This window comes from Eublepharis macularius, chromosome 9, assembly GCF_028583425.1.
Source record: "Eublepharis macularius isolate TG4126 chromosome 9, MPM_Emac_v1.0, whole genome shotgun sequence".
NCBI lineage: Eukaryota > Metazoa > Chordata > Lepidosauria > Squamata > Eublepharidae > Eublepharis > Eublepharis macularius.
This window is the reverse complement of record NC_072798.1, coordinates 104,876,469-104,899,152: the sequence shown is the minus strand read 5'-3', so window position 1 is coordinate 104,899,152 and position 22,684 is coordinate 104,876,469. Positions and strand designations below refer to the sequence as shown.

The window sequence follows — 22,684 nt, the reverse complement described above, 5'->3', positions numbered from 1 at the left end:
CCAGATCATACCATTATCCGTTTGGCACAGAACAAGCTTCTTTTTTTGCAGTTAAAAGTGACCAGGGCTTTTTTTCAGTGGGAACGTGGTGGAACGGAGTTCCGGAACCTCTTGAAAATGGTCACATGGCTGGTGGCCCCGCCCCCTGATCTCCAGACAGAGGGGAGTTTAGATTGCCCTCCGCGCCGCCAAGCAGCACGGAGGGCAATCTCAACTCCCCTCTGTCTGGAGATCAGGGGGCGGGGCCACCAGCCAGGTGACCACTTTCTCCGAGGGCAACCCACAGGGTTCCACCACCTCTTTTCCCAGAAAAAAAGCCCTGAAAGTGACTATATAAAATACACAAAAATACTGCAATGCTTACATACCATCCTCCAGAACGAGGGCATCTGAGAGGGAGCTATCCTCACTGGCAATATTTCCATCTGAGAAGCAAAAACACAAACACAGTAGGAGGGCTGTGCTCTGAAGCTCCTCATGGCTGAATTCACCCCAAACATCTCTGCCTCAGACCCCTCTTGCAACAGTCCCCATAAGACGAATTCCCAGTATGTTCTTCCCCTACACATATCTGCAGAAGGAAGCCAGGACTCATTAAAGCTCAAATAAATGTTCGTCTTCAAGGTATCACTGGACTTCTGTACTGTTTTGCTGCAACAGATGAACTCTTTGCAATCAAGCTACTGCATCCCAGGATTTCGTTTTTTTGGCCTGATTCGTGGCCATTTTTGTCAGGGGCAGGACCCTCCTCTCCTGTGTGGACAGCTGAAGGGCTACGGAGGCTTCTGACGGATGACTGCCCTTTTAAAAGCGGTTCTCCTTCCAGCTGGATTAATTGCTTCCTGTTCTACAACACCACACATTAAATTTATGTTTTCATTGTCTACCACAATATCCTTTTCCCAGCGAGCCAGCTCAGATCTCAGCGGTGCATATATGAAATTATGCATCACTTTACACTATAGCCCAATTTGCCATGTTTTCAACCATTCATCCACTTCTTATTTACAATAACTAACAAGAACCGTCTTTGAAAAGATCCTGAACCCCAACCTGAACTCTGGAAGATCTTCCAGGTTGAGCCACGGACAATCTGCCCTGGGCCCTTCCCTCGAAGGAATTCCAAGCACCAAAGCCTCATATAAAATTTGAGTCATGCCACTTCTAGACATTTTCATGTATGTTTCTGACAAAATCATCTCCTCATCAGGTTTCTTTATTTATTGTTAATCAAGCAATACTTCCTACGTATTATCTGGGTACCCTTGTGGTACCAGGGCACTGCACAGTTTCAGTCACGCTTACCGTCTATGATCAGGGAGGCTCTCTGCGTTGGCTTCTTTCCAGATTTGATACGGTACTCATTGATAGCATTTTCAATCTCCTGGAGTTTTTTCAATGCATTAAGGTAGGAGGTTTTCCTTTGTTTCTTCAGCTTCTTGCTGACATTGGGGTCGCTGGCTAGGCGTCGAGCAGCCTCGGTGATCTGCGACTGAATGGCAAATTCCCTCTCTAAGCGTTCCAGTTCAGCTTCCTGCTCAGCAAGAAATACGGTTTGGGGTGTTAGTTCATGGTTTTATTGATGTTTTTAGTTGATTTTAAATGAAATTGTTGTGCTGTTTTATATTCGTTGAACTCCACTCTGAGCCCGCTTGCGGGGAAAGCAGACTAGAAATATAAGTAAGTAAGTAAGTAAGTAAGTAAGTAAGTAAGTAAGTAAGTAAGTAAGTAAGTGTCGGGACTTGCCAGGTAGTTCCCCAAAACTCTTTACTGCATTCCTTGGTTGAAGTAGTTAAAATGTTTATTAAGGATTAATACCTTAATAAACAGCAGCTCAGACAATGGAATTGGCTGGAATGCCCAAAAGTGATAGAGCAGAGACAGAGCCAAAACACACGTTAAGAAATACCTAGGTTCAGCACGTGTTCTCTTACCTCAAGGTTTGCCGGGATCTGTAGGCGTCCTGGAAGCTTAAAGTTTAGCATTTGCAGAGCAGCAAAAAGGGGAAGGGAAATACAGGAGCCTGTATTTTAAGCTTTAAGCTTCCAGGACGCCTTTAAGCTTCCAGGACGCCTACAGATCCTTTAAGCTTCCAGGACTTTAAGCTTCCAGGACGCCTACAGATCTTTAAGCTTCCAGGACGCCTACTTTAAGCTTCCAGGACGCCTACAGATCCCGGCAAACCTTGAGGTAAGAGAACACGTGCTGAACCTAGGTATTTCTTAACGTGTGTTTTGGCTCACAGTTATAGGAGGAAGTCCCCCCCCCCAGCATAGAAACGGTTCAGGAGGAATTTTGGCCTGGGAAGAAGGGGGGAGGGGAAAAGGAGTTCAGCTTCTCCAAGGCCGAGTTCCCAGCGTGGCAGGAACTTGAAATGAAAACACCTCTCCTGTAAGATAAGCAATTAGTCACAGCACATTAGAAACCAGCTTCACTCTGCACTTACTCAGGAACCCATTACAACAGCAGAACAAATCAAATGCAATGACATGGCAGATATGCAGGGTGTATCTGACAGTAAGTAAGTAAATAAATAATGTGATGGACAGGATTAGCTCCAGCTCCACCCCTCCTGAGAAACCAACCAACGAGAGGGGGTGGAATGCTGAGCCAGGGACAGTTGGAGTCTGTTGGAGAGAGCGAGAAGCTTAGAGAAGGCAGCAGAGATATTTGCTGGCTGATTACACTCCTGTTCTGCTACACTGAAACGTGCCCCGTTTAACCCCAGTGTATTTATGAATTTAAAACCATTCACTCCTACGTTCCATCTTGTAAATAAAGTTTCTTTTTGTTTTGTTTAACCCTGGCTGGCTTGAAGTCCTCGGCTGAGGGAAAATATACACACAGACCTAAAATGCTCCAGTCATGTTAAATGGGCCTAGTGAAGTAAATGGTGGCAGCATATATAGGGAAAATAACCTCTATGTTCTCTTTCGCCAGTAGCCCTGAGCTGAAGTTGGTTGAGGGAAAGTACATACAGGGAAGGGTCTGCCTGTGTGGTGGAGCCTCTGGAAGAAGAGAGAGGGGCCCCGGTGAGGGCCCCGCTGCCTGCTGTAGTGGAGGCCAGACAGGTGGTGTGTGGTGACCAGCCCTTACCTGCCTGGGAAGCTCCCAAACTGGTGAAGGAAGGTTTAGGGTGGGTGGAAGGTTTGGGAAAGGTGGGGGTCTGCCATGGTGCATTAGTCATATAGATGGATGGCAATTTTTCAGGTTCAAAATAGAGTAACTGTACTGATAATCAGGGCTTTTTTTCTGGGAAAAGAGGTGGTGGAACTCAGTGGGTTGCCCTTGGAGAAAATGGTCACATGGCTGGTGGCCCCGCCCCCTGATCTCCAGACAGAGGGGAGTTTAGATTGCCCTCCGCGCCGCTGAGCGGCCTGGAGGGCAATCTAAACTCCCCTCTGTCTGGAGATCAGGGGGCGGGGCCACCAGCCATGTGACCATTTTCAAGAGGTTCTGGAACTCCGTTCCCCCGCATTCCCCCTGAAAAAAAGCCCTGCTGATGATACATCGCCGGCAAATTTGGCCTACTGGAGAAAAACATCTGTGAAACACTAGTTTTTAACTTTGTATATCATACTGAAAGTGAACTATCTTTTGCTCACACGGCTGTCTTGTTGATCTCAATGGTATTACATGAATAAGTTACTTATTGATCAGTCTATTCAACCTCTCTATAATGAACCAAGGGACACATTGCCTAATGTGGTGCAAGGCATTAATGAGACACCAGTTTCATGATTCTCCAGAGATGTCTGCTAGTCACAGAACATGGCCCCCTCATGTGCTAGTACTAATGCTACTCAAGGGAGCATCAGCACAGTTGCAGAAAAGAACATCTTTCCTCAACCAATATGGTTCCTCCCAAAGCATCTTACTGGATCAGTGTGGAATCCAGCCATAGAGCATGGGTCCCACACTAGAGATGTATAATAAGAAAAACATTCAATTTATATACCGCCCTTCAGGACAACTTAATGCCCACTCAGAGTAGTTTACAAAGTGTGTTATTATTATCCTCAGGACAATCACACTGTGAGGTGGGTGGGGCTGAGAGAGCTCTGAGAGAGCTGCGGCCGGCCCAAGGTCACCCAGCTGGCTTCATGTGGAGGAGTGGGCAATCAAACCCGCCTCTCCAGATTAGAGTTTTGCCACTCTTAACCACTACACCAAACTGGCTTTATGAACAACAGTGCCATCCTTTTTTACCAATACTAGTGAATGCTCAGTGCCCTTTGCGCCAAACAATAAATTAAACATTTGACCAAGTTCCAGTGGTAAACTGAAAGGACACGCTATGCAAGTCCATTCACGGCCAGAGCTGCACGGACTTCAGTTATCTGCACAAACACAGAATCTGATGCTCTGCCGGCACCAATTCTGCGCCAGGATTCTCATCCTGAGAGCCTTTCGAAAGCAAGTTTCTGACTGCTACAAGGAAAGGCTGCAAGATGTTTGCCTCCCCGCTGGCTACTAAACTCTGGCCCCGGTATTTTTGTTTTCAGAGGAATTAATCATATGAGCTACATTTAAAAAAAAAACTTGCAATTTAAATTTGTTAACATCTTCATCAAAAGCATTTTGTCCACTCCACATTAACTGCCCAAAAGCTCATCACTACACAACAGTTGAGAAGTGGAGGTGGAACGTGTGTATTTCACCCCCTTACTCCGCCCCCCCCACAAGCAGCTCTAACTACCCACAAGCTCCCAAGGACAGCGCCTGGCTCTTCCCCTCCCTTTCAACAACCGCCATTCATGCATGTGGGAGAAGAGGGAGGGGCTGTTCTTAGGGGCACACTTGAGACTAATCTTCTTCTGGGGAAGGACTAGGAGGCCAAAATAGTCTTGAAAAGGGCTATGCCCCCTCCCCTGAGATATGTCCCTGGGGGAGGGAGGACTGGTCCAGGCTGAGCAAGAGGGTGTCCCAACTAGCCAGGGCTGGGACAACTGGGCACAGGGAAAGAGAGGAGCTCCACGGGCCATCAGCCCACAGGCATTTTTCCCAGGGGACACAGTGGCCAATCCGCCCGGGCCTCTTCCCTGTCCTCAGTGACCCCAGGAGTTGTATTTGTGGTTGCCTCACACTGCCCCATCCTCCTCAGTGGCTCTCCAAGGTATCTCCCAGCTCCTCTTTCCTGAGGCCCTTCAGCTGGAGACTGAACCGGCTACTTCCTACATGCTAAGCAGACACTCTGGTACCGGCCTGTGAAGCTGCTGTTATCTGCACATCCCCATCCTGGGCTCGATTTCTTGGTCACACTGGAGTGTGACAGAATGTTTTATAAGTGCCTCATATTCCATTATTTAGTAGCATGGACAACGACACACACCCACAGAAAAAAGGTGATGCAGTTGTGAATGAATCTCTCTTCAAGACACAATGGCCCTGAAGGAGTCATTCTGAACAGCTTGATTTAAAAACTGCTTTCACTGTCAGTAATCAATTGGCACTACTTAAGTCTATAATTACATCCAGGGCTTTTTTTCTGGGGAAAGAGGTGGTGGAACTCAGTGGGTTGCCCTTGGAGAAAATGGTCACATGGCTGGTGGCCCCGCCCCCTGATCTCCAGACAGAGGGGAGCTGAGATTGCCCTCTGCACCACGTGGCGCAGAGGGCAATCTAAGCTCCCCTCTGTCTGGAGATCAGGGGGCGGGGCCACTAGCCATGTGACCATTTTCAAGAGGTTCTGGAACTCCGCCCCACTGCATTCCCGCTGGAAAAAAGCCCTGATTACATCTCTCTCTCTGTTAGTGAAGACTGAGCAGCTTTAAAAAAATAAATAAAAGCTTTGTTGTGAAGATTTCATAAACTCTGAGCAAAGCTACAAGTGACGCCTGATACAGGTTGGACACTTGTCAGCTTGCCTCAGGTTTTGATGGGAAATGTAGGCATCCTGGTCTTGCAGCTGTAGTGGAGAGCCAAGCTGTAAAACCAGGACGCCTACATTGCCCATCAAAACTTGAGGCAAGCTGACAAGTGTCCAACCTGTGTCAGGCGTCACTTGTAGCTTGGCTCTCTGTCAACATTAAAATCTTTATGAAGTATATATTCACTACAATAGGCTTTTAAGTTCTGGATCCTGATATTCCTTATTTTTTTTCTACAAGATCTCCCACAACAGCCAGCAAAAATGCAAAGGATTAAGGAGTCTGTTAAAATATGGCTGGAAATGAATATATTTCATCTCTGAATGTTTTTAAGTGTCCTAGAGACGAAGCTCACACTGAAAACCAAAGAGCATCTTCCAGTTTCAGACCTATTTCTTAAACTCTTTAGTCAGGGTGATGTTGAGTGTTACACCAAGAAAAACTTGACTCTGATGTACAGTTTGGATTCAACAGGGTGAAGCAGCTAGAATAGAGTTCATGGCAATCATATCTGTGTGATGGTAGCACCTGCAAATGTATGTACATAAAGCATTTTTAAGGCATGTAACATGCCTCAGACTCTGACCTGGATAGCCCAAGTGAGCCTGATCTCATCAGATCTCAGAAGCCAAGCAGGGTCGGCCTTGGTTAGTAAAAGGATGGGAGACCTCCAATGAAGACCAGGGCTGCAGAGGCAGGCAATGGCAAACCACCTCTGGTCGTCTCTTGCCATGAAAACTCCACCGGGAGCAACATAAGTCAGCTATGACTTGACGGCATTCTCCACCACAAATATGCCTCTGACTGAAGACAGCATAGTTTAGCCTGATCTTGTCAGATCTCATAAGCTAAGCAGGTTCGGTATTTGGATGGGGGGCCACCAAGGAAAACTCTGCAGAGGAAGGCCCTGGCAAACCCCCTCTGCTTCTCACTTGCCTTGAAAGCCCCCTGCTGGGGTTGCTGTCAGTCAGTTGCCGTGACTCGATGGCAGGCACGTGTGTACGTCATGTGCCTCTCCCTTCAATCATGGTAGAAGCTTTCTCTTCCTGCCTCATTAAGGAAAGCAAGTAGTATCTCTTACATTTTGGGAAGGGCTGACTTAGTGATTCCATCTTGCCTTCTGCTGCTGTTCAGGAAAGTTGGTTTTAAAATGTGCTTTTAAAGGTTTTTTCAAGAAGAGATTGGGAGTGGGCAGAGGCTGAGGACATTTAACAGTCCTACTCAAGTTTGCTCCTGAATTATTAAGCCTGTGAAGAGGTACACAACAGTGGTTACTCAGTAGTGAAGGAATGCCACTTTGTGCATGCTCAGAGGTTATTTCTCTTTGAGGATTCAGTCCTAATGTTGAAAGCAAACTCCTGAGCTAAGCCTGGGTGAGGTCTTGGCACAAATTTAGTCATTAATTCCAAAGAAAAATTCTGTCTGTTGTAGCAAACCAAAAAAAGAGTCTTTAAAGACTTAACAGACTTTTTAAAAATAACATCAGGCTACAATATTTCAGAGGCATGAAGTGAAACCTTACTCAGCAGATGCAGAGTTACACAAGAATACATGGTGTGTGTACGAACAGTCAGTTCAAAAGGCCATGAAATGTAAAAGGTACCATTAGTGACATTTTATGCAAAGCCCCAAAATCTACAAGGTTAATACAGTGGTTCACCACCAACAGTCTCCCTAGTTATGATAAGTTATTTAACATCACTAGTGGGTGAGAAATGCATTGTCTCTAATTTATGTCCTGGTCAATACAATTAAATCTATTTTTATATTCTAATACAGCAATTATTTACTAAGCAATTATTCAGCCAGCATGGAGGTGTAGTGGATAGAGAGTCAGACTATGATCTGGGAGAGCCGGATTCAAACCTCGCGTCTGCCAAGGACGCTTGCTGGGTGAGTCTGAACCAGTCACACACTTCTCAAACTAACCCATCACACAGGGTTGTTGTGAGGATAAAATGGAGAAGAGAATAATGGTGTCAGCTGCTGTTTTGCAACCGCACATATAAGCCACGGGACAAACCAACCCTCTAGCAATGATCCCTTCTTCTTTCCAAATCCCAGCCCAGCCCTTCTGCTGCGGGATTGTTTTCATAGCCACGGTTCACAGCGTTGACCCTGGGACAGAGGTTCAGAACGGGCACGCCCTGGCAGACTTAGAAAAGCAGAACTTTGCTGGGTTGGGAAAGGCAGGGAAGAGACTGTTGTGGTTCAGGAAGAGGTGGGAGGGCGGAGATTGCAGTGCTGGGCAAAAGAAGGAACTGCCCCCCCCTCCCCCAGCTTCTCGACAGAGCACTGAAGAAATCCTGCTTGATTGACAAAGAGCCAAGCCACAAGTGACGAATGACACTTGCCTTGCAAGTGAACAGACTCAAGTGTATTCCTCCCTGCTCACTTGCCCTCCACTTGCCCTCCACTTAGTGCTCCACGTAGTGATCAAGTGGAGCGCAAGTGGAGGGCAAGTGAACAGGGAGGAATACACGTGAGTCTGTTCACTTGCCAGGCAAGCGTCATTCGTCACTTGTGGCTTGGCTCAAAGTCTTGCTTTTCTTGAGCAACGCAGGCATTACTAACGAGCTGAGAACAGCATGGGGAAATCATTCAAGTGCTGGACTGGCTTCTAGGAGACCCGAGTAGAAACCTTCCTTCTGCCCTGAAACTCACTGGGTGACCTTCAGCCAGTCATTTTCTCTAAGCCTTACTTCTATCACAGGGTGCTTGTGAGGATAAAATGAGGAACAGGGAACTCAGTACACTGCTCTGAGCTCCTTGGGTGAGCAGTGGGGTAAAAATACACAGGACAGCTCCAACAAAATACCAAATCGAACTGCAGGCTTCAAAGTCTACAGACATTCGACGTTCAGTTTGTCTCCCCCGTTGGATGGTTGATGGTGGATCCTGTAGTGTATCACGGACAGGGGGGCTGTACCGATTCAGCAGACCAAAACTCAACCCCCTGTTCAGCTACGAAGTTTCCTGGGGTGCTCTGGGCCAATCCCTGGCTCTCGGTCTGGCCTACACTGCAGGATTGTGAGGACTACAGAATAGGACAGCCCCTCACACACACTGCCCTGAGCACAATGGAGCAAGGGTGGGATAAAAATGTAATGGATAACAACACATTTGAATCCATCTAAATGAGCCCAGGACATCAGGAAAACGAGTACAATCAACAAAATGTCAGACTTCTGGGTGTGAAGGGGTGCTTGTGGAACTACCCCTGTTTGGGAAAAAAAGACAGATGACTGAAGGAAAGTTTGCATTTGTAGTGGCTACGCTCAGGTATGTGCGTGTGTCTGGTGCCCTCAAGCCACAGCTTATAGTGACCCCTGGTGGGGTTTCCATGGCAAGAGACTAACAGAAGTGGTTTGCCATTGCCTGCCTCTGCAGCCCTGGTCCTCCTTGGAGGTCTCCCATCTGATTACTAACCAAAGCCGACCCTGCTTAGCTTCTGAGATCTGATGAGATCAGGCTCACCTGGGCTATCCAGGTCAGGGTATGCTCAGGAGAACCACTGCAAATAATAAACAAAAAAGTGGTTCACTCCATGAAGCTGAGGGCCAAATCAGCCCAGGCACTGGGAGTTCCCTGATCAGAGCTTCAGATGTTTTTTGAGAATTCAAAGATCAGCCTGTGGGGTCCCAATTCTGAGTTGGGACCACAGAGCAAGTGGAGGGAAAGTTTATGCTTTCTCTCTGTGTTCTTTTCCCAGCCTGAAACACCCCAGGCAGCCACTCTTTGCCCACTGGAGCAAACACAGACATATCTCTGTCTTTGGTTTGTTAATTTTTTTTTGGATTTTGGACAAATGTGGATATTATGGACATTTTGGGCAAAATGGGTATTACAGGCACATCATGACATGACTAAAAGCAGAAGATAGAGGTCCATAATTCCAGATTGCACAATGTTCAAATGATGTGTAGCCTGATGACAAAACCAAGACAACATTTTGCAACACACTTTGGGAATATAACATAATTGAAACTGGTTAGTAATACACCAAAAGTCTCATTCGGCTAGGTAGACAGCAGATGAAAAGGGTAACTTCAATATGGAATCTACTAAATCTTTTTTTTCAAGCCCGGGCAGGAACTGGATTTGATGTTTTAAAACTGCAACAGACACACACAGAGCAAGTCCTCACCTCTCCTTTGGGCAGTATCTTCTGTTCATCCAGTTTAAAGGAAGTACCTATCCTTCTTCGCACAATTGGGGGCTGTTCCCCAGGGTCAAGAGGATATTCTCTTGGCAATTTTCCTGTAAGCTCCTGTAAATATATATAAATGTTAGGTGTATGGATGTGCCAAATTACCTAGATAATCAATCAAGGTATGAAGATAAACAGCAGCATTCTGCAAATATTACCTTTCAGTAGTCTAATATTATATACATCTGGTTGAGAAATGTACAGAACATACATTAGAACATTCTGCATCGAGGTTAAACGAACTGATTTACTCAGGTTTGCTTGTTTCTGCAGGACTGCAAGTCAAGTAGCACATTTTGTGATTTGTACATCAACATGACAGACAGTGCTATGATGGTAATGTATGAATTGAAACCCATTGTTCAGAACCTTGTAATAACAGAAATAGTAATGAAACAGCTGATGTTCCGTACACATGGGTTTAAGAAAACACCTTATGTTGATTCGGTTTCGTTTTCTCCGCCATGTCGGACGCTCCTCTTCGCTGGCTCGAGAGGAAGCGGCCGGGCACCCTGTCCGGGCGGCTGATCTGCGAAGATTAGCCCCCAAAACTCCCAGTGAGGGAGGCTGGGTCCGGGACGCTGCGGGAAGAGCCCCCTGGAATCAATGCGGGGGGTTAATTGCCCGTTTGTCCCTACGGAGGCCGGCGGACGTGCGCGGCGCCTCGAGTGCTGCCGGGCCATGAGAAACGGCAAAGAGCAGAACTAGGCGAGAGCCTACAAGTAAGCGAATTCCTTCTGTTATTACAAGCGTACGTGAAGGAGAGGTGAGATCTGAAGCTAAGAAGGCTCACTCTTCCCCTTTGCTGAGTCTCAAAATTTGGTTGGCGCCCCCCCCCAAATGGCAACAAAAAAACAAAGTCCTGCCCTTGGCAAGTCAGTTTCGGCTGCCTTAAAGGGGGAATCGCTGGAGGAAATTGTACGGAGGGCGGTTGGTGAAGCTATAAAACCCTTCGTTGACAAGCTGAATGAAACAGATCAAAGGGTGGGCTTAATGGAGAGCGAAGTGAAAACCATCAAGGAAGCAGCGGGGGGGGGCAGAGAAGTCTGCTCGGGAAAGTGCGTCACTCGTGAAGGCTACGAATAAAGAGCTTAAACTGGTGGAGAATCAGTTGATCGGGCTACAAGTGGAACGAACACAGACAATTTTGCGCCTCCAGAATGTGAAAGAGGAGGAAAACGAGGACTTACGGGGTCTTGTCTCGGAACTATTGGCGACACCCGCGAGGGCAACTAAAGAAGAAGTTAAAAGCGCCATTTTGGAAGCCCGTCGGGCTACTTCAAAGTATGCAATGAAGCGTCAGTTGCCGCGCAAGATCATCATCGATTTTTCATCTAAGAGGATCCGGGACACTATCCTATATAATTCATACAATGCGGATTTGGACTTCTTGGGTAACAAAATTAAGATATTGAAAGACGTCCCATTTCTAGTCCGGAAAAGACGTTTTAAGTATAAAAAGTTCGCAGCTCTTCTGAGAGAACGTGGAATAAAGTACAAATGGTTATTTCCGGAAGGAATCTGGTTCACCCATAAAGATCAAGCCTTTAAGATATTATCAGAAGATCAACTAAGGGATTTTGAGGACAGGAACCCAGAATTCCAGTGCACCAAGCAAGACGAAAAGGAGAAGTCTGAGGGGGAGGGGGAGGAAACGAGCACTGCGGCTGCAGTTGCGCAGAGAGAACTCCGTCCGGGACCCAGGAGGGGAAGAAAAATTTAACTTGAAATTAAATTGTAATTTGCATTTAGTAAGGTCAACCACTCCATCAATATAATATAAAGCTTTAACTTTTGAATAATGGCAGTATGAAGGGAAAACAGAAATGTAGTGTTTAGTGTTTAGTGTTTGTAGGGTACCTTTCCCTTTTTTCCACCCCTCCCTCCCTCTCTCTTTTTTCTCTCCTCTTTTCTATCCCTTGTGTTATTGTAGTCTTTTGTAGTTACTGTTCTGTAGGGTATGTATGTATGTAGTAGTTGTATGTTAGATATTGAAAATAAAAAATTATATATATATAAAAAAAAGAAAACACCTTATGTTTACCAGCCGTGGTGGACCAATACCAAATGACACCATGTTGGACAAAGAAAGAGTTATTTGGACATACAGGTGTATAATAACAAAGACTTCAGAGCCAAGAGCCCTGGGAAGAAATGTAATGACTTTAAATGGCTAACAGTTGCTGCCCTCCTTACTAACATTGTGGCTTTGTTGATATGTGTGCTACAACTGGCTTACAGAGTAGTTTGTGCAAGGCCATTTAAATGCCTATGACGAGAGATGTGATATTTGACTAGAGAAAAGGTTGGCTTGAGCAGGCCTCCATGGCCAGGATGAAAAAGTGTTTTTGTGTGTCGCCTTGAACACTTGTGTTCAGTTATTCTACTAGGCAGAAAATCCTAAATCCTCTGGGGGGAAAAAGATGAAAGAAAAATTGGCCTTAGTATCTGGCAGGCCACCGAGGCTCTCTCCTCTGTACCATTTGCTCTCCTGACCGTGCTCCTCAATAAAGCCTTTCCCCTCCTATTTTCAGGTCACTGGGAAAGGAAGCCCCATCCTTTCTGCTGCTTAGTCCAAGCACTTCAGCGCTCACTGAGGCACCTCACTGGACTGAGTGGGGCTGTTTCAGCACCTCTTCCAAAAGGAAGTTTACATGTCAATCTGCCCGGCCAGATGTTCAAAAATAAAGCAGCACAGAGCCAAAATATCTATTCTCTGGACACCAATGTTCTGTAATAAGTAGGGTAGCAAAGGCTTAAACCCCCTTTTAATTAAAAAAGGTGTCTCGTACTTGCAACAGCCGAAGGCAGTAGATGCCATTTTAAGCAGGATATTAGGAGAACAGATAAGGCCTCTTTTAGGAAGGCAATTTTTCTGTCTCCCAGCACTGTCCAGTGTTGCTGAGCCCACTTTCAGAGTCCTCCCCCAGCTATCCTTGCCACGAGGGCTGGCTCTGGAGTTTCCCAGGTGAGGTCGTCACTGTTCTCCCACCCTGAATTCTCTGCCTCGATGCTACAGGGAGCAGCACGAAGGGCATGTTCGCGGTGTTACTGTTGGCTGGGAAAGGTGCCAGCCCAAACAACCCGGGACTCTGCAAAAGTAAACCAACAATGTTGCTCAAGATCCTGTTTGCAAAATGACAGCTCAGTTGTTGCAATCCTAAGAGCATTTTCCTGGGAGTAAGCCCTGATTTATAACATGGGACTTACTTCCAAGATGACCTGCTTAGGACTACTCCCTGTGTCCCCAGTGTCATGGTAACACTGTCTTGTTAATGAGCTAAAAAAAAAGGCTGTAGCTTTTTTTCTTCTGAACTGATTAAATAATCAATTAAAGAGTATATGATTCATTGACTCAATTGTATTGATTCAGGTAATATTACTAGCAATAAGGAGAATCTGGTATCTGATAGGGGTGTTATATAAAGGGCAGCTTGATTGCCAGTGTATGCCTCTGTACTTATACATTCGTTGTCCTCCCAGTATGGTTCATTTCAGGGTTTTTTTTGAGGGGGAACGCTCTGGAACGCCGTTCCAGAAGCTCTAGAATCTGCCCACGTGATTCCTTCCTCCTTCGGCCCTGTGGGCTCTGCAGAGGAGGTTAAGCTGTTTTGAGTTCATTCTGCTTTCTTGAGTGAGTGAGTGAGTGAGAGAGAGAGAGAGAGAGTGCAAGAAGATGCTGCTCGGGCCTGGTGCTGGCTCTGCAGAGGAGGCTTAGCTGCCTTGAGTTCATTCTGCTTTTTTCCCATTCCTCTGTGAGTGAGAGAGAGAGAAAGCTGGGGCCCGGCATGAGCTCTGCAGAGGAGAGTAAGCTGCTTTGAGTTCATTCTGTTTTTCTTTCAATTCCTCTGTGAGTGAGAGAGGGAGAGAGAGAAAGCTGGGGCACGGCACGAGCTCTGCAGAAGAGGTATAGCTGCTTTGAGTTCATTCTGCTTTTTTTCATTCGTGAATGAGAGAGAGAGAGCAAGCAGAGCTGCTGGGGCTGGCTCTGCAGAGGATGCTTAGCTGCTTTGAGTTCATTCTGGTTTTTTCCCCATTCTTCTGTGAGTGAGAGAGACAGAGAGAAAGAGAGAGCTGGGGCCCGGCACGAGCTCTGCAGAGGTGGCTTCGCTGCTTTGAGTTAATTCTGCTTTTTCCCCATTCCTTTGTGAGTGAGAGAGAGGGAAGGAGACAGAGTGCAAGCAGAGCTGCTGGGGCCGGCTCTCCAGAGGAGGTTAAGCTGCTTTGAATTAATTCTGCTTTCATTTCATTCAGGGGTTTCTGTGTGTGTGCTGTTTGAGTTCATTCTATTTTCATTGGGGAGTGGGTGGGTGGGTGGGGCTGTGTGTGTGTATGTGTGCTGCTTTGAGTTCATTTCAGGGGGTGGGGCTGTGTGTGTGTGCTGCTTTGAGTTCATTCTGCTTTCTTTTCATGGGGGTGGGTGGGGCTGTGCATGTGCGTGTGTGCTGCTTTCATTCTTTTGTTGACTGCAGTTGACATTGTTATGGTTCCCACAGCTTTTGAATGCAGATTGGTTCTGTCTTAGTTAAATATATCAGTTATGGTTATTTGTATTAGTTAAAATATCAGTTACGGTTATTCCAGTTTTATGCTAGGAATGGATAGCTGTGTCCAAGTCACAGAAGGCTTTCATCAATATATTCATCAGCATATAGGTGTTCTTATGTCTTAATAGCTGTAACTCAAATGATTCTCCCCACCCTCAGCTGATTAACATCACTGAAATTGCAGTGGACCTATGGGTGTTAAGGAGGTTTTAATAAATATTGTTTGTCTGGGACATTGGAATATTTATGAGCATTTCACAATGTCACAACAGCTTAGCCATTTGTAAGGTAGAGTTGGCAGGCAACAAAAAAAAAGCCATTTTAAACTAAGTATAAATCTAATGCAGCTAAAGTTGAGTATCTAATTTTGAATTGCTCCAGTAAAGCAAAACCCTCCCTGAAAATTTGAAAATTCAATATTCATTAGATTAGGAATTTCAGACTGTGAAATTTTGAGAAAGAATTTTGGAATTTTTTTTCTACGCTGGCAGAGGGACTCTGTTAGAATTTAGATTTGTGAGATCGGTTTGGAGTTTTTAGAGGCCCCCTCCTCCTTGCATATTTTAAAATATGATTCCAAAGAAATGAAATGTTTGGGAAAGAGAATGGAAGATTTCACTTTTTGTAGAGGATACAGAAAGGAAACAAACCCTTTCTCATAATACTGTAATCGTCCAAGCTTACTAACATTTATCTCATCGTAATGCATTGTGCTGGGTTGCAGGAAGCAGTGTCACTTCTGAGAGTGACATCACTTCTAGGGGAGTGCACAAGCTTTGTGCGCGCACGTGTGATAATAGAATTTCACCACCTCTTTTCCCAGAAAAAAAACCCTGGTTCATTTTATGAATATAAGGATGTTTATACTAAATAATATTGCCACTTTGGAAGCTTCTTTGTATGTGTCTATGGAGGCAAGGTGGTTGATACTGCCACTGGAAATTCACTGAGGAAAAAAAGGAGGAGTGTTCTTGACCTCCCCCCCCTAATATTGCCAATTAAGTAACTCAGGTTTGGGGGAATGGACTCCAATTTTTTAAAAAAACAACAATGAATGAACATTTGTGATAAAGGAATTATTTCACCACAATGCCCACCAATCATTACTTGGAAGTAGGGTTGCCAGGTCCCTCAACCCCCCAGGTGGGAAGTTGGAGGCCCGGCACCTACCTTTTGGCTTCCCCCCCATGCGCTTGGACTGCACGATGACATCACTTCTGGGAAGTGACATCATCACACAGATCATGTGCCGCCCTGGGAGCAGTCTTGTGCTCCCCAGGGGGCTAAATTTGGCCTGAATTGGGTCGCTGTGGAGTGCAGGAGTGCGCTGCACCAGAGTTCTCCGTGCTACCCGGGAGCATGCATCATGAGGCACGTTCCCCACCACCAGCAGGTAAGCGGGGGTGGGAGGTGGAGGGTGGGAGTGGGGGATCCCCCACCCCCAGTGGGGGACAGTCAACCCTACTTGGAAGCCTCTGGTTGCTGGCGGCTAAGATGCCCAAAGGCCTGCTGTTTCTTAAGGAAAGAACTGCAGCACAAGGTACTGTACTCACTTCCTAAAACAAACAAAGCATATTTTAGCAGTTTGGCTCCTGTAATTTAAGCTGAAATAACAGGTAACTCGAAGCTGCAAACCTTTCAGACTGCTGTTGCAAACGAGTATGGGGCCCAGGGCTTCTTTTCAGCTGGAATGCGGTGGAACGGAGTTCCGGCTCCTCTTGAAAATGGTCACATGGCCAGTGGCCCCACTCCTGATCTCCAGATAGAGGGGAGTTTAGATTGCCTTTCGTGCTGTGGCGCGGTGGGCAATCTAAACTCCCCTCTGTCTGGAGATCAGGGGGTGGGCCACCGGCCATGTGACCATTTTTGTCAAGGGCGATTTAAACTTTAAAAAACTCCCTCCTTGTTCCAGCTGACCCAAAGTGAAGTTGTGCGGTCCTGAGTTCCACCACTGAGTTCCACCACCTCTTTTCCCAGAAAAAAAGCCCTGATGCGAAAAGGCGAAAGATTTATGCGATCTGAAGAGAAACTAGAGTATAAAAGCCCTGATGGGGCCAACCTGAGTTTGGCTATGCCAATGCTTTTAATTCATTTCCTTCTCTGGGTCTGCCATTATCTAGGAATCCTCACAGGTAAATAAACAAACAGTGATTTATGGGAGCCAGAGGAGAGCAGACGTGGAGAATCAAGCTAGAAGATGAGGACGGAACTAACCCAGATAAGCTGACGGAAATCAGTGAAGCAGAGAGTTGGGGGAACTGGACTGACCAGACCTTTTCACCTTCACACACACAAGCCAATGAGCTAACTCAAATGCTGTTTCTCATGTGAGGAAGGAAGTGCTCAAACAAAGTTCTGCCAGTCATTCTTGACACCCTTTGTTGAAAAGCAGCTTTTCACTGCTTACTCTTACTGGAGTTAGGAAGAGTTTAAAGAATAAAACAGGACACTGATTTTTAGAGTAACGAATAGGTTAGACTGTGTGTCGACTGCAAAACCTCAGCAAGTAGGGTGTTGTAGTTGAGTTGGGGCTGGGGAGATACAGGTTCAAATCCCCTCTGTGCCAACAGACCTCACTGGGTAAACTTGGGTCAGTAACTCTCAATGTATCCTACTTTACAAGGATGTTATGGTAAAGTGGAAGAGAACAAAAAAATATGTATTCTGCCCTGAGCTCCCTGGAGGAAAAGCGAGCTAAAAAGATCTAGATATTTAGGGAAATGTGTTACTGGATACAGAAACCAGTAACCAGAATTTGAAAGTGTTTTTCAAAAGACAAGTTTCTTGCCCTCATGGGAGGACTGCCTGGTGCAGTTCAGAAACCAAAGTCGTGGCTGAGCTCAATTTACCGTACTATCAAAGTTTTGGCACAGCTCATGCTGTTTACCATGATTAAAAGCAACAGCAACAAAAGTTATGCCTCATGAAAAAGCTACAAAATGCTCATAGAATTTTGTGAAGCCAACAATTTGTTCATGCAAACACACGTTTCAGGCAACCAAACAGATGACTGTATATATGGACATTGCAGGATGGCCAATACAGGAATCAAACAGATTACATAATTGGAAGCAGAAGATGAGAAGCTCTATTCTCTCTGCTAAAAAAAGACCAGGAGATGATTGTGGTACAGACCATGAACTGTTCAAATCAAAAATTAGAACAAAGATGAAGAGAAATACTAGAAGATTCATAGTGCCAAAACAGAATCTAAATAACATTCCTGAAGAATGTAAAGAACAGATTTGCATTACTAACTTCAACGGATCGTGAACCAGAAGAAATATGTGCTGAAGCCAGAAGGAAGAATGCACAAAGGAAGAATGCACAAAGACTATTCCTGTGGCAACCAAAAGAAAGGAGAAGTTTAGATGGATGACCGATGAAACTCATAAAATTGCTGAAGACAGATGAGGAGCAAAAGTAAAAGGTGACCCAGAAGGAATCAGAATTCTAAATGCAGCTTTTCAGCAACAGAGACAAAGAGGAATATTAAAATAACCAGTGGAAAGAAAGAGAAGAACGCAACAAAAAAGGAAGAACAAGTGATCTGTTCCATAAGATCCAGGAAATCAAAAGGAACATTCAAACCACAGCTAGGGATGCTGAAAGATCAGCCAGAGCTGCCAGTCCCCTAGTGGGGGCAGGGGATCCCCCACTCTCAGCCTCTGCTCCCCCCACTCACCTAGCCAATGTGGGGGGGAGAGGAGCTATGGACTGGAGCTATGGACCACGCTCCCACACTCTCGACGGCTTCCCTTGTCGCACCAGGCCTGATAATTACCTATGTGCTCTGAGAACATACAATGAATGTTTAAATGGCACACTGCAACAGCAGCATAGCGGGCATGGCTCTGTGGCAGCCCTGACCTTGTGGAATGGCCTGCCGGGGGAAGTCGGCAAAGCTCCTGGTTTCCCCCAAACTATGCAAGACTGAATTATTCAGGAGGGCTTTCTTCTCGGATTATAGGGCTGTGTCATAAGAAACAGCTCAAAGAGACACCTTGGCAAGGGACAGGGACTGTTAATTATGTTATTGGGTACTGTCTGCTGATGTAGAAATGCTCCTACTGGGTAGTTCAATGTCGCTAAAAATGTCATGTTAATTACTTATGCTTTTTTAAAAAAACTATTTTTCAATTTTTCAAATTTAACAGTAAGATCAAGCTTTCTAAAGCACAGAAATTATAACAATACTGTTTCTTTTTTCTTAACCATATAACTCAAATAGAATAGCTACTCAGATGTCTAATCAAAGTTTAAGTTCCTGCATTGGGCAGGGGGTTGGACTAGAAGGTCTGTATGGCCCCTTCCAACTCTGTGATTCTGATTCTATAGGCCTACATTTCACAGAAACTTAGTTACAAGTGAAGTGACATACTATGACATACTATGAGTGAAATACTATGACTGTTGCTATTATGTGGTTTTCTGTTGGACATTTTAAGTAACAGGGATGATATTGGTTAATTTAGTACAGTTAACATGATGCAACTTTTTAATCGACTTATGAACATTTGATATGGCTGGTGATGTGTTCAAAGAATGGGAGACAGGAACATGAGCTCAGCGTTGGTAGAGATGTAAATACATAAGAGAATTTTTGGAATGAAGTCCTCGAACATATAACTCATATAACAGGCTACACAATCCTGATGAAACCTGAACTAATCTTTCTGAATCAAAGGCAGAACATAACACTCCCCCAAGTCAGATGCGATCTTATATCATGTCTCTTAGTGACAGCCAAAACTGCGATTGCCTCGAGATGGAAATTACAAGCAGCACCCAGACTAGCAACTTGGTATTCCAAGGTTTGGGATCACTTCATAATGGAAAAGATCACGGATGGGCTCCTCAAGTCAGAAATTCATCTCAAAACAACTGATTTCACAGAAAAATTACTTATGCTTTAATTCAGACATGTTCATCTATGTGTTTGGCAATTTGCTAGTTTTCAAATTTGTGGCTAACCATACTCTATTGTATCCGTTTTCATTGAATGTCTCAACTGCTGATCATAGTGAATTTTTGCTCTATGAATGTCCTAGCTATTAATTATATTTTATTTACCTGCAGTATGTAATCTGCTTTGGATGTCAGGGAGAAAGGCGGATTATGAAAAAACAACAACAATAATAATTTGTGGAGGAGAGGTCCAACAATGGCTACTCGCCATAGTGAATAAAAGGACCCTCCATGTTCAGAGGCAGTCAACCTCTGCCTTGGCATCTGTGCTCTGTTTGTTGTGCCAGATGCTGGTCTAGACAGATCACACGTCTGATCCAGCAGCTCTGCCACCAGAAGAGCCAATGTCACATGTGATTTGGGGCTGGGGGGGGGGGGGAGGGGACACAGCCACACTGCCAACATAACTTGCAAACTTAATAAAAGTCTCCTTGCAGTAATTATGGATTTGATCTGGTTATTTAAGAGTTGCTGAAGTGACAAAAACTGCCAACATTGTAAAAATACTCCAATCCATATGTGGGGATGTAAGAATACGAGCCTCGCAGTGGCCTGTCTCCTTTCTCCGCAGTCAGGGACAGAGGGTGGCACTTGGGGAAGAGCTGTCATCACACCGCCCGCTGGAGTACGGTGTCCTGCAAGGGGCGAGACTCTCCCCTTTGTTGTTCAACCTGTGTATGCGCCCCCTTGCCCAACTGGCACAAAGTTTCAGACTGGGTTGACATCAGTCTACGGATGACGTCCAGTTTTATCTGTTGACGGACAGCCAGCCTGGCTCTGCCCCAGATGCCCTAGTAAGAGCTCTGGAGGCCGTGTCTGGCTGGGTGAAGCAGAGTTGACTGAAGATGAATCTGGTGAAGACGGAGGTCTTGCACTTGGGTCGTGGGCTGCTGGATCTGGTGATCCTGCTCCCGGCCTTCAAAGGGGCACCACTTGTGCCTGCTTCGACGGTCAGGAGTCTGAGAGTGATTCTTGTCAACGGAGGCTCAGGTTTTAGCAGTTGCTCGGTCTACTTTTTTCCATCTTCGGCAGGCCAGGCAACTCACCCCCTATCTCTCAACCCAGGACTTAACGACAGAGATCCACGCAATGGTTACCTCCAGATTGGACTACGGCAAGTCCTCTATGCAGGGCTTCCCTTGGGTTTGACCCGGAAATTACAATGGGTCCAGAATGCTGCTGTGCGTGTCCTTACTGGTGTTCCATAGAGGACGCATATTACTCCCATCTTGCAGCAGCTGCCCTGGCTTCCTGTGGAGTTCCGGATAAAATTCAAGGTGTTGGTGTTGACCTTTAAAGCCCTTAGCGGACAGGGATCGGCACACCTACAGGACTACCTCTCACCATATGTGCCCTGGAGAGCGCTGAGATCAGTCAACAAACATCTACTGGTGGTCCCGGGCTCCAGGGAGGCGAGACTGGCCTCGATCAGAGCCAGGGCCTTCTTGGTCCTGGCTCCAACCTGGTGGAACTCTCTAACATAGGACACGCAGGCCCGTCAGGATCTTTTGTCGTTCCAGCAGACCTGCAAGATTGAGATGTTCCGCCAGGCAAATGGTTGAGGCCAGACCAGCAGTCACCTGGAAGCCTCCCATGTGACCTCCTGGCAGAAGGGTTGTATGACCACCTTCCCCCCCGCATATGAGTTATAGTTGATCATCTTCCCCCAGATGAGTTATAGCCCGATTGGAAAGGCCTGTTCCCCTTTTTACCCACTCCTCTGTGTTTTACTGGTAGGAGTTGGGCTGCCAGGCCCCTGTCTGTGGACGGTGTTAATGGGATCTTTGCTGCTTCTATTGATGTTTTAAATGTAAATTTTGCTTTTACTGCTGTAACCCATCCTGAGCCCACTTGCAGGGAGGGCGAGATAGAAATCCAATAAATAATAATAATATTTAAATGTGCATTTTATTTTGCAGTGTTCAGAACCCAGGCACAGACCTTGAAAAGCAAAAGATTTGAAGTATTTGCTAAGCATTCAAAATGTTCACTGACCTAAGTGGGACCTGTTTGGAGGATTGCTACTCTTTTAGTTTTGCAGAAGTGGGCTTTGTAAGATGACAGGTACCTTTATGCAGTCTACATTTTGTTGTGTTAAGTGCAACCAACAAAGGAGTCCCAAAGACTCTAAAAGATGTCCCCCCGCCCCCCTTGCCACCTACTGCTTCTCGGAGACAGAGTTTCTTGAGCTCCTCCAGGCGCTGGTGCAGCGTCTCCTCCAGAGCTTCTTGCCTGGATTTCAAGGCAGCCAGCATGTCCTTCTTGGCAGACTGAGAGCTATCTGATTCTTGGGAGCCTGTTGGGAAACGATGGTATCATTAGGCTAGCTGACACTAGAACTCACGTCTACAGCATTAACAAATGTGGGCGATGCAGACCTCTGGAACAGGAACAAAACAATGAAAAGAAACAGGTGTTGGGTTAAGCAATTCATGTCCTTAATGCTTATACTAACAGAAAGAGGTTGGATCCCTGAGCGATGCAAGATATTTACATTTGTTCAGAGAAATAAAACTCTTTTAAGATAATTAACCTCCTCTGCAATACAAGACCTTTACAAAGTTGAGGAAGGGTCTCAGCCACCACCTCCAGGACCCATTTTCCTGCTGGCTCCCATCTGATGTCCCTTCAGCCCACCTTGCCGTCTCTCTCAACGCTCTCCTCTCTCTGAGCCACGTCACCATCCATCTGGTCACACAAGCACCTTATATGTGTGCCATGCACAGGTACGCGCGTTTGGATTTTCGGAAACTCACTCTTAAGTTATCTAATTTGGGCTCAAGACAAATTTGGGTGTCATTCTGCAAACATTATTCTGGATAAAGAGACAGCCGCATGACAATGTGGAATTCTTACTAGACACGGGGGAAAGAAATGCAAGGATACAGCCAGCAAAACCTTCCCATAACAGTGCACCTCCCTATTAGAAAAAATTTCACCTCGTGCACCTGTGGTGGCTCCCTGCTTGGAAAGCGTTTTACATCCAACACAGAAGATTGGAAGAAGAGAGAAGATGAAAAGATTCATTTATCTTTACTTCAATCGACGAACTGATTCACAGGTTACGAAGTCTATGCAGCGTACACCAG

At 45.8% G+C, this 22,684-nt stretch overlaps 1 protein-coding gene across 2 annotated transcripts in view; it reads right to left on the bottom strand.

Moving 5' to 3' along the window:
* FRMD4A (FERM domain containing 4A) overlaps positions 1-22,684 on the bottom strand; it is a 222,605-nt gene that overhangs the window by 20,096 nt on the left and 179,825 nt on the right. For both annotated transcript variants that reach the window (XM_054988128.1, XM_054988127.1), the window contains 4 exons: positions 21,758-21,891; positions 10,018-10,140; positions 1,306-1,534; positions 369-425 (listed from right to left, as the gene is read on the bottom strand). In XM_054988128.1, the coding sequence (XP_054844103.1) occupies positions 369-425; positions 1,306-1,534; positions 10,018-10,140; positions 21,758-21,891 (543 nt within the window). The remainder of the gene's footprint in view (positions 1-368; positions 426-1,305; positions 1,535-10,017; positions 10,141-21,757; positions 21,892-22,684) is intronic.